This window comes from Phacochoerus africanus, chromosome 12 (assembly GCF_016906955.1).
Source record: "Phacochoerus africanus isolate WHEZ1 chromosome 12, ROS_Pafr_v1, whole genome shotgun sequence".
Taxonomy (NCBI): Eukaryota; Metazoa; Chordata; class Mammalia; order Artiodactyla; family Suidae; genus Phacochoerus; species Phacochoerus africanus.
Window position 1 is genome coordinate 48786792 of NC_062555.1, and position 12263 is coordinate 48799054.

A 12263-nucleotide genomic window follows, 5' to 3' on the forward strand; every position below is an offset into this window, starting at 1 on the left:
GCGGCAATTTTTATTGATAAATGTCCATAAACAGAAATCAGGAGATAAGGCTTTCAAGGGAATGAAAGATGGCACACAAGTTCTGGACCTAGCCCAAGCTTGAATGTTTATAAAAGCCAAGGTCCAGGGTCTCCTTTAAATGAGAAAGAAAATCTGGAAAGTAGAAGGCTCTTCATAGCACGATGCTTCACTTTCATCTAGGTGGTTAACTGGGGGGTTGCACATGATTCAACTCATGGATATATGATTAAACTCATGGATGTCTTCACCAGGAGTTTGAATGAGTTATGTCTGTAACCTTGAATGAGCAAACGGTTTTAGGATCAGATCAAAAGAACAAAAGGAGCAACTCAGTGAAAAAAGAGAATGACTGCAGCTGCTTTTTGAGGAAACTGTGTGTTCACAGACATCAAGGCAAAAAACCAAAATCACTGCACTCATGTTCGCTCTCAAGGACAGAACAGATTATTATAAGGGAATTGAAGAAGAAAGCAGCAAGGATGCTGGTAAGAGAGCAAATAACTGCTCTGGACCCCAGGGAGATTACACCCAGAGCCTCTCCTCATGAACTGATGTCTTCAGCTTTTAATAACCAGCAAATACAGGAGAACCATCAAAATAAGGGGAAAGGCAATGCCTAGAAATTTTTTTTAAAGCGATTTTCAGGAATTACACAAAAGTTAGTTTGACATTGATCTGCCATACATTTTTGGACCTGACTATTTAACAAGCTATAGTACACCAGCTGGTATAGCTTTCATGACCAATATTTCTAGAGTTTGATGGGTACACGGAGGCCTTGGGGGTGCTTCAGTTGGCTTCGTAAAGAAAAAGAAGTTTTTCTGTAGAGAGTGATAGCTGAGCTGAGCAAAAGAACATGATAGCTGTCTGAGAGTCAAGCAGAAGGAAGGGAGATGAGAGGGGCCTGACAATTGTGGTGAGGCTGTGATGGCTAATTGAAGAAAGACAAAGAGAGTTGGTTAATCACGTGCAGAAAATCTCAGGGAAATTTCTGATTGGGTTATGGTCAACACCGCACAGGGTGCTTGAATGGAGAGAGCCCTGCTGGGTCTGTCCACTCTCTAATTGATGGAGTGAGTACAGCAGCAGCCTCCTGGTATGTGGGGTACCACCCCCCCAACATAAGGCTCTTCCAGGGCTTGCCCCTCGGAGGCCTGACTCCCACTAACTCTTCAGCCTCCTCTTGTACTGTGCCATCCTCATCCTCTAGCCTCCAGCCATCGTGGCCTTCTTCCCCTTCCTCAGGGACTCAAGAGAAAGGATTTCTTCATGGGGTGAGAGCTGAAGTCACAGGAGCTTTTCTCATCTAAGTAAATAGCTATATGTATGTTAAATAAGTATCTCATTACTTCCCCTGTGGAGAACTGAATTTTGCTGGTAACACAAATTAACAGTAAGTCTTGGGTGTTTTTTTCTGGGGGGGTGGGGGCAGCATACCTGCGGCATGTAGAGGTTCCCAGGCTAGGGGGTCCAATCGGAGCTGTAGCTGCAGCCTACACCACAGCCCCAGCAACGCTGATCCAAGCCACATCTGTGACCTACACCACAGCTCACACCAACGCCGGATCCTTAAACCACTGAGAAAGGCCAGGGATCAAACCTGCGTCCTTATGAATGTTAGTCAGATTTATCTCTGCTGAGCAATAATGGAAACTCCCATCTTGGATGTTCTTAACCATGGGGTATTTTAGTCTTTCAAAAACACATCCTAATTTTTTTTTTTTCCCAGAAAAACAGGAAAAACTGACAGTTGGTTTTGAGCTGAAGCTTTAAGACACTTTATATGTTGCTGCTCAATTCTTTGGGGGCCTTTGACCTTGGCCATGAGAAAGACACTCCAGGCAGCTGGGGCACCTTCAGCCCAGGCTAAGAATGAGACACATAGATCAAACCTAATTGAAGCACAGCCACCAAGGCAGAGACATAAGTATGAAAAATAAATGCTTACTGGTTAGAAAGAAGAAAGAAAGAAAGAAAGAAAGAAAGAAAGAAAGAAAGAAAGAAAGAAAGAAAGAAAGAAAGAAAGAAAGAAAGAAAGTTACCTGTAACTCCCTGGTGTATTTATACACGTGGCTCCATTCTGGCAGCCCAAGGGTGTTCCTGAGTAAATCTCACATTCGTTAACATCATCTGAACACAGAGGACCCTGCATTCATGTAAAGAACAAAGTCAGGTGCCATGGGTCACAAACGAATCTGGGGCCAGAATTCACATGATATGTTTAAGGATTTACACTCAAACAGTGAAGTCCTCAGTGAAGCCAAATACGATAAAATTAAAACTGATCTCCACTCATCCTCTGGAATTCAGATGTGATCTAACTGAGCCAAAGGGTCCTTGGTCAGATCACAGCAGCCACACAGAAGAATCTTTGCAGACAGATTCTCATTTCACTATGGAGCTATGCCTGCAAATAGTCACTTCATTTTTTTTTTTTTTAAGGTATGTGTCAGAAACACTCTCAGCAGTCATAGAAAAGGGTGGGAAAATTCACAGGCTGTGTCAAGATTTGTTTAGTCCTTTCAGTGTTGACCCCTTTAAATTATCATGCGTGGTGTACTTATCCATCAAGTTGCCTTTCTCAAGCTGGCTGAGCATTAGTGGGTCATATAACCACACTCACCACTGTTGTGATTTTGGGACCCAAGGCATAATTCTGCTTCAGGAGACCACAGAGTCCTAGAAACTTTGGATGGAGAACTAAATCTGACTGAATGATTCCAAGGAAACCACCGATGCTGACTCGCCATCATTTTAAACCAAAGACCAAGTGACTCACCTTCCACTGTGAGGGGCAAATGCAAAAAAAGGAATCGTGGAGGTTGAGGCAAGTTGCACCGTTCTGGCAGGGATTGCTGCTGCAAACTTTCCCGTCAACAGTCTGAAAGGCAGACAGGGTGGTTGGCGAGACAATCGTACCTTCCATGTTTCAGCACGGGTGTGTATATAAAACCTTGTTTTTCTCCCAGTCCAGGGAGGGTCTCCCTCCAGACTTTAAATCAATAGTTAAAGTTCTTCTAATCCCCTCTTGTTTCACTCCAAGACCCTTTGCTAGAAACGCAGCTTAGAGACACCCCCACATGACCGCTCTCAGACCAGCATCGCAGACAGACCTGCCTTTGTCTATATAACCGGGGAGGCTTATATGTGTCAGCTACCAGCTCTATTCTTGTACATTCTGTGATGCCTTTGGGGGCAGAGAAGACTTTAGAGAGAAGAAGTGATTGTGCAAGGAAAGCTATCCTATTCATCTCACCTAATCTTAGTCTAATTCTCTGCTTTAAAAATTAAAACAAAGTGGAATTCATGTCATGGCACAGGGGAAATGAATCCAACTAGGAACCATGAGGTTGTGGGTTTGATCCGTGGCCTCACTCAGTGGGTTAAGGATCCGGCGTTGCCGTGAGCTGTGGTATAGGTCGCAGATGCGGTTCGGATCTGGCATTGCTGTGGCTCTGGCATAGGCTGGCAGCTACAGCTCCGATTAGACCCCTAGCCTGGGAATCTCCATATGCTGCAAGCACAGCCCTAAAAGAAAAAAAAATGTTAAAACAAGGGCAAATTATCCATTCCTTTTTTTTTTTTCCCCCAATATTTGGCAACCCAGAGAAAATTAACTCTGTTCCCTTTATTTGCAGATGAAACCTAGAACAAAGGATGGTAAACTGACTCAGCACCTTATACTGCAAAGCCCATTTTCTCATCAACTTTGAATGAGTCTGGTGATCACACCTGTGGGGTGGGGAGCTGGGGTCTCTTTGTGGACTTGATTTTCTTCCAATACTCTGTCTAGCTTTCTGCCAGTACCACAACTTGCCCTGTTCATCAAAGGATGCGATTAAGAAAATTAACCACAAACTGATTAGGGGTTTTCCTGGAGAACAAAACAATATGGTCTGGGCATTAAAAACTCAAAGTCCTGGGGGGCCCAGCAGGAAGCGGAGTCAGTAAGCAGTCAGGAGGAGGACAATAGGGAGCTCCTGGGACTGCCATGCTCAGAAAGCACTTGCTCCATGAACAGCACAAAGGCGCTTACACCCAGAAACCATTAAAACCTCTTCCTGGGGGGATGGGCAGAGGGAGGCCAGTCTGAGCTAATCGAACGATGGCCTCCTATTCTGACCTTTGATGGGAATAAAGAAGCACTCAAGGAGACTGGAGACTCTAGTGCTGGGTCTTGCTTATTTTCCTTTATTCAACTACTTCCTAAAAGAGAAAGGCTGAAAGGGTAATTTATTATCAAAGTTCACCAAAATTAAACCACCAAAGTAGCAGACAACATTTGAAACATAATCAGGGTCAGATCAAGGAGAGTAGAGCAGGGCTTCTTCACCTGGAATTCTCTAACTTTTTCAAAATTTTAAATATGGGGGCATTCTCTGCATTTCTCTTTGTGGAAAGTTATGACTCCCACGAAAGTCTTAAAAATACCAGCTCCCTCCAAAAGAGGTTAAGAAGTCTAAAATTACAAGGGCTAGGTAACAAGCATGTAGTAGAGTTATGGAAGGTTTGTTCTAAGAAATTTGTTCAAATTTAATTGCCAGCAAATGTACTTTTAAGACTTGGAATATTCTGAAAGATACCCTAGGAGTTTGCTTGTGGTGCAGCAGGCTAAGGATCTGGCATTGTCACTGCAGTGGTTCCGGTCACTGCTATGACTCGGGTTTGCTTTCACATGCTGCAGGAGCAAAAGGGAAAAAAAAAAAAAAAAAAAAGAGAGAGAGAGAGAGAGATACACCCTAGACTTCCAAGTTTAATGTTAGAGAAAATCTGTGGCTTTTCTACACTGAGAACTGGATGCCAGAATTAGCAAGTTTGGTGGTCACCAGCTGACCAGGGGTAGCACACTTAAGCCTAACAAGACACGGTTAAAGAGTGACAGCAGAGGAGGAAGAGCACATGGACAGGTGAACTGAGAGTCAGGGGACAGGACATGCCAGGGACCCTGGGCTGGTCACTTCATCTCTCTCAGACTCAGTTTCCTCATCTGTGTCCTGGCCAGCATGAATTGTGATGAGAATTCAATTGTGGGACCAATCCTAAGATAAGACCCATCCCAAGAGAAGACTACCCATTTCCTCAATGATTCTAGTGTATTTTCAGGGAAAGAGCTTGGATAGCAAGCAGTTGTGGGACTTACCAGCTGTAAGCTTTGAAATCTTCTCTCAAGATCCACTAGCTAGCAGCGGGGAGGAGAAAACATCTGTTAGCTAGTTCAAAGGCATTTCACATAGAAAGTTATCCCGTGACAAACTCTCCTAAACCCTCTCCTGGGGACTCACTGAACTGGTTTGTCCCCTTTTTTGTTGCCTTTTCTCTCTTCTTTTCTCTCCCCTCCAAGCTCCCCTTTCTTCCCACTCTCTTCCATTTCAAGGATTTTTGTTAAATTAATTAACTAATTAATTGCTTTTTTCCTTTTATGGCCACAACTACTTCCCAGGCTAGGTGTGGAATTGGAATTGCAGCTGAGGCCTATGCCACAGTCACGGCCATAGCAACGCCGGATCTGAGCTATTGCAACCTATGCTACAGCTAGTGGCAACGCCAGATCCTTAACCCATTGAGTGAGGCCAGGGATGGAACCCGCATCTGCATAGAGACAATGGCAGGTCCTTAACCCACTGAGCCACAGTGAGAACTCTTTTTTTTTTTAAAGTCCAACCCCATAATAAGTTGATGATACAGTGATTCTCTGTGCTTGGTGAGCCTGGGAATTTTCCTAAGTGACAGTGATCCATCCGCCTCCCCAATAAGAAGGCACACACTGTCAGAAAATGTGCAAGGCTGGAATTCCTGTGGTGGCGCAGAGGTAAACAAACCTGACTAGTATCCATGAAGACACGGGTTCGATCCATGGCCTCACTCAGTGGGTTAAGGACCCAGCATTGCTGTGAGCTGCAGTGCAGGTCACAGATGTGGCTTGGATCTGGCGTTGCTGTGGCTGTGGCCAGTAGCTGGGCAGCTGTAGCTCCGATTTGACCTCTATCCTGGGAGCTTACATATGCTGTTTGTGTGGCTCTTAAAGAAAAAAAAGAATATAAGCAAGGCCTACTTATGTCATAAGCCCTTGTCGCAGCACTTCCAACCCCTGCCTGTCACCACCTCTCCCTCCTCTATCAGAGCTGAGGCATTTCACCCAAAAGTCCATAATTACAAGACTACATTCATAAAGAAGACACAAATCTGGTATGTCTTCTGCAAAGTGACTACTTACAAAGTTGAATTAAAGGAGTTCCCATCATGGCACAGCGGAAGCAAATCCGACTAGGAAGTATGAAGTTATGGGTTTGATCCCTGGCCTCGATCAGTGGGCTAAGGATCTGGCATTGCCGTGAGCTGTGGTGTAGATCATAGACGTGGCTCGGATCCTGCTGTGGCTGTGGTACAGGCTGTCAGCTGTACCTCCAATTCGACCCCTAGCCTGGGAACCTCCGCATGCTGAGGGTGCAGCCCTAAAAAGCAAAAAACAAAATGAAAAACAAAAAAAATCCCCGCAAAGTTGAATTAAGGAGGACCCAGGTGCTCTAAGGATTGGGATGTCAGACTTACCTTGGAATCAAGCTGATGGATTTGACTAGAAACATTTTGAGGCAGACCAATTATACCTCTTTTTAAATTCATAATGTCAAATTTGTTTTTCTGGATCTAATTTTAAGAAAAAAAAGCAGAAAAAGAAGGAGGAAGAAAAGGAAGAGAATGCTGGTGAAAAATTCATGCATATACTCAAAGAATACAATTTTTAAATTTGACTAGTATTCTATTTTAAGCCCTGAGATCTTGTCCATGATTATAAAAACCAAAACAATGCCATGTATCATAAACATCGGACTAACATAAGCAAATGGCATGATTCCATTTACCCTTTCAGTAACCACAGAGCAAGGAATTTTCCATTTGCATTTTTCCCCATAATAACAGTGAAGAATGTTTATTAAGAGGCCTGGCTTGGAACCAGACTGTTTGGGTTTTGAAGCTTGGCTCAGACATTTAATGTATGTCCTTGGGCAAGCTACTGAACTACTGCAGGGTTCCTGCCCTTTCTTTACAAATGGGGTAGTAATAAAGCCAACCTCATAGGGCAGCTGCGAGGGTTGGATGAGACATTACCCACAAAGGGCAGAGCATGGTGGACAGCCCATAATAAGCTCTAAATGCTAGTGTCTAACATTATGACTGATACACCAGCGTGCAAACATCAGTGTCACCACAGTATGACTCCAGTAACCGATGAACACTAAAAACACTCAATAAAGCAGGAGGAGAACTGGTCGATGCTGTTCCATGGCAAAATTCTACTGGTCACATCCACACCCATCTGTGGTCCCCCTGCATCCTTGCGCCCTCATAAAGAGGTCATAGCATGACCTTCTGCACCTTCCCTGGACTGTGGTATGAAAGCCTACACAAGGAGCCACTTCCTGCTGGCATTATTCTTTCTACCCATCATTAACCCCTGGGCCTTTTCTTTATAAGGAATCCTCTCAGCTTTGGTTATGTTCCCTGTCTCAAGATTCAAAGTAGAGAGAAACAAAGGCCCGTTTAATCTAGTAACCGCATAGGACGATCCAACACTACTTCACTATTTCCAATACATTACCTGACGTAAACATTCACCAACGTCTTCGTCGTTTAATTTAATCTTCCCCTGGGATCCAGTTCTAAATTCAATGTTTTGAGCCAATCCAGTAAAAAACACTAAATTGCCCCTCTCTGCAGCCATTCGAGGCCTATGTAATGCAAACCAGAGAATGCATCAGTAACCACCACATCCAGTTTTGAAGTCTAAAGAGCAGAGTTTCTCACCAAATAACTACAGACTGCATACACCTTTGCTTTGTGGTCAATCAGCCAAATTCTCCCTACTCACCTGCCCTTTCTCTCTTTGCAAATTTCCTGGAGATATCTCCTAGTAAGGGTAGACTTGCCTTGCTTGCAAAAGGATCAATGAGAGTTTGTGTATAAGAAGGCAATTCCGTACATTAGTCCAATGGTTTTTCCCTGTTTGTTTTCCTCAAGAAAAATTATATCTTTGCTTACCTAGCTATTATGGAAACTGATGAGGCCCTCCCCTGTGCCATCAGTGGAGAGACTCCATGTGTCTACTTACTGTTGGAGCTCAGTATTTCTTTTATGTCTCTGCAGCTCGGGTCCTCCAGCTTCACCATATGATTCAGCAAATGTCAATAAAATAACCAAACTCCAGAGAAAAAGTAAGGACATCTTCCTCACCAACCTCTTCGGTTGTCAGGTAGGAAGGAGGCCTCTCCAACCTACTGAGTCTGGGAGTTTGGGGAAAACAAGCCAGGCAGATGGACTTTGACCTGGAGAACGTCTTGCACCTTTTCATTTCTTTCTTCTTTGCCCTAGAAGGCTATGCTATTTTTTTCTTCCTGAAGAATGTAAATGATCTCAGATCTTCGGTACTCTTCAACTTGTGACAGGTCAAAATCTACCTCTAAGTGATGCACCACTTAATCATTATCTCTTTGACCTTTGAAACGGTAACAAACTGCTCTGGAAACATCCACTAAAGCAATTCTTGTTTATGACGGAGCCACCTGTCAACAAATGCTACTATTGAGAAGACTGCAAAAGAATGAAGTTGGATCCTGACTTTATATACAAAAACTAACTCAAAATGAATCACATATCTGGAGTGCCCATTGTGGCTCAGCAGTAATGAACCCAACCAGGATCCATGAGGGCATGGATTTGATCCCTGGCATCACTCACTGGGTTAAGGACTCAGCATTGCTGTGAGCTCTAGTGTAGGCCGGCAGGCACAGCTTGGATCCTGCGTTGCTGGGCTGTGGTGTAGGCTGGCAGCTACAGCTCTGATTTGACCCCTAGCCCTGGAACCACCATATGCCATGTGTGCGGCCCTAAAAAGACTTAAAAAAAAAAAAAAGAATCAAATATCTAAATATCGGAGCTAAAACCCTAACACGCACTATCACTCGTCATTAGGGAAATGCAAATCAAAACCACTTCACACTCACAAGATGGCTACAATCAAACAAACCAAAGCAGAAAATAGTAAGTACTGGGTGCGGATACGCAAAAACCAGAACCCTTGTGCACTGTTGGTGAGAATGTAAAATGGTGCAGTCATGGAAAAGCAATATGGAGGTTCCTCAACAACTTAAATATAGAATTACCATATTATTTAGCAGTTCTGCTTCTGGGTATAGACCCAAAAGAATTGAAAATAGGAACTCAGAAGGACATTTGTGCGACTATGCTCAGAGCAACATTATTTACCATAGCCAAAATGTGGAAGCAAGCCAAGTGTCCACGGATAGATATGAATGGGAAAACAGGATGTGTTATATAATGGAATATTATTCAACCTTAAAAAGTAAGGAAACTTTGACACGTGCTACAACATGGACACATCTTGAAGACATTATGCAAAGTGAAATGAGCCAGTCACAGAAGGACAAATACTGTATGATTCTACTCATACAAAGAACTTAAGTAGTCAGATTCATAGAGACAGAAAGTAGATTGTGGTCTCCAGGGCTGGGGAGTAGGGAGGATGGTGAGTTATTGTTTAACAGGTGCAGAGTTTCACTTTGGAAAGATGAAAAACAATTCTGGAAATAGGGAGTTCTGTCATGGCTCAGCAGTTAACGAACCTGACTAATATCCATGATGATGCAGTCTAATTCCTGGACTCGCTCTGTTAAGGATCTGGCATTGCCATGAGCTGTGGTGTATGTTGTAGACATGGCTCAGACCTTGCATTGCTGTAGCTGTGGCGTAGGCCAGTGGCTGCAGCTCCAATTGGACCCCTAGCCTGGGAACCTTCCATATACCATGGGTGCAGCCCTTAAAAAAAAAAAAAAAAAAAGTTCTGGAGATAGACAGTGGTGATGGTTGCTAAACAAGGCGAATGTCTGGAGTTTCCTTGTGGTGCACCAGGTTAACGATCTGGTATTGTTGCTGCTGTGGCATGGGTTTGATCCCTGGCCCAGGAAGTTATACATGCCCTAGATGTGGCCAAAACAAAAACAAAAACAAAAATGTGAATGTCTGTAATCCTACTGAACTTTAAAGTAATTAAAATGGTAAATTTTATATTATGCATATTTTACAATTAAACAACAACAAAAAAACTGAAACCAGAGTTAGGAAGATGAGAATGGAATTGATTGCTATTAAAAACTATCAAGAAATCAAAAGGAAGCTTTGGAAGTTCCTATTGTGGCTCAGCATAATGAACCTGACTAGTATCCAGGAGGACTCAAGTTCATATCCCTGGCCTTGCTCAGTGGGTTAAAGGATCTGGCGTTGCTGTGAGCTGTGGTATAGGTCACAGATGTGGCTTGGATCTGGCATTGCTGTGGCTGTGGCTTAGGCCAGCGGCTATAACTCTAATTCAGTTCCTAGCTGGGAAACTTCTGTAGGCCAAGGGTGCAGCCCTAAATAGACCAAAAAAAAAAAAAAAGAAGAAGGAAAAGAACAGATGCTTTGGCATTAGACTCATTAGTTTCAAAAATTTAGAAAAATAGTCTGTGAAAAACTTTAAAGTGCCACTTAAAATTAGTGTAACCTAGCAGGACCCTGAGGCACCCCCAGAGTGGACCCCACTCACATCCTCCACCTGCCTTTTATCTAGAGAAAAACTTGTCAAAGAACCAATTTCATCAGAGAAGGGAGAAAATAAAGAGAAAAAGGCAAACAGTCAAGCAAGACAGAATAATGATAGTTTAGCCATTCAACAAAGTCAAGGACCTTCAGCTATTTCTTCTGCAAAGACTATAGATAAGATTCTGAGCAGAGTCCTTGGAGCTATTTTGCAGGTGCTGAAGCCTCCCCTGGGTGGAAGAGGTCAACTCAATGCTGCCCACAAGCATGTAGACCCCCGACAGGATGGAACCAGAAGGTTGATGATGCTGAGTCTCAACTACCTCTCCACCCACCAATCAGGAACATGTCCATGAGCTGATCACGCCCACTCCTTGACGCGCTAAGACTCCTCACCATCCCCTCCAAGAGGGCCATAGTCTTTGCCTGGCAATTAAAGCTACTTTCTCTGTTTCTTCCAACTCTGTCTTGAGTTTCTATTTGGCATCAGTGTACAGAGGCAGTGAATATTTCGGCAACATTAGTATCTATATAAAATTAGTCCCTTAAATAAGGCTCTGCAGCTTGATATCATGGAGGAAGGTAACACTGTTTTACATGTTCTATTCAACCACAAGAACAAAAATAGCAAGAATAGCTGGCAACTTAATGTTTTCTTGAGGTGATACTAAGGTCAAGTGATGAGCTTTTTGTTATTTTGTAGTTTGTTTTAAGAAATGGATGTCATACAACAATGGTATTTCAAGTTGAATACATTTTTTTAAAGTTACATTCATCCAAGGTTTGTTTAAAAGCTTAACAATTTGGTGTGGGGAGTGGGGGGAAATCCTGACTTTGTGAAGTATTTGTCAACTTTAAGAACAGGGTTAAAAGAGGATGGGTAAGAATTTTCCAACGCAAAGCGTCAACTAAATCTGAGCTTTGAACATAACTGTTCTCATGATTCTATTTTTTTTCCTAAAGATCACTGCATTCAGCAAATCTTTTAGTGCAATAAAAGATGTCTCCAGGAGTTACTGTTGTGGCTCAATAGATTAAGAACTCAACATAGTGTCCATCAAGATGCATGTGGTTCAATCTCTGGCCTTGCTCAGTAGGTTAAGGCCCCAGCCTTGCTATGGCTGTGGGGTAGGCCAACAGCTACAGCTCCAATTCAGTCCATAGCCTGGGAAATTCCACATGACATAGATGTGGGGACACACACACACACACACACGCACAAATGTCTCCAGAATAACTTCAATAAGAACTTCCTTTCTTTTTCTTTCTTTCTTTTTTTTTTACAGAATTCTCCTGTTTTACTAAAGTGTTTATAATTAAACAAAGTAAAGATCATGTCTCTGCTTCCAATCTAACCATTCAATTCCTAATTGCCCCTCATGTTAGAAAGAAAAGAAAAAAGAAATAAGTATTCTTTCAAGGTCTGAATGACTTTGGATTAGGGAATTTTACACCTGCTCAACTCTAGTTGAGATCAATAGACATGTCAGACAGTCTGCATATGATGACTCGTGGCAGCAATTTAAAAATCAATTGCTATTTCCACAGCGCTATCACTCATTCTTTTTACCTGGCTTATTTGGAATTTCTTCAGCAAAGACAAATTAAAGTTTAGGGTCTATGACCTTCAGACTTAGAAGGTGAATAATCTC

The 12263-nt window shown here is 42.9% G+C and overlaps 1 protein-coding gene across 1 annotated transcript in view; it reads right to left on the reverse strand.

The window, feature by feature from the left end:
• Positions 1 to 8244, reverse strand: part of CUBN (cubilin) — a 316180-nt gene extending 307936 nt beyond the window's left edge. The window contains exons 1-6 of the mRNA XM_047755040.1: positions 8129 to 8244; positions 7619 to 7748; positions 6571 to 6666; positions 5162 to 5200; positions 2801 to 2902; positions 2064 to 2167 (exon numbers count right to left, since the gene is read on the reverse strand). Of these exons, the coding sequence (XP_047610996.1) occupies positions 2064 to 2167; positions 2801 to 2902; positions 5162 to 5200; positions 6571 to 6666; positions 7619 to 7748; positions 8129 to 8241 (584 nt within the window). The 5' untranslated portion in view covers positions 8242 to 8244. The remainder of the gene's footprint in view (positions 1 to 2063; positions 2168 to 2800; positions 2903 to 5161; positions 5201 to 6570; positions 6667 to 7618; positions 7749 to 8128) is intronic.
• Positions 8245 to 12263: the final 4019 nt, after the last annotated feature.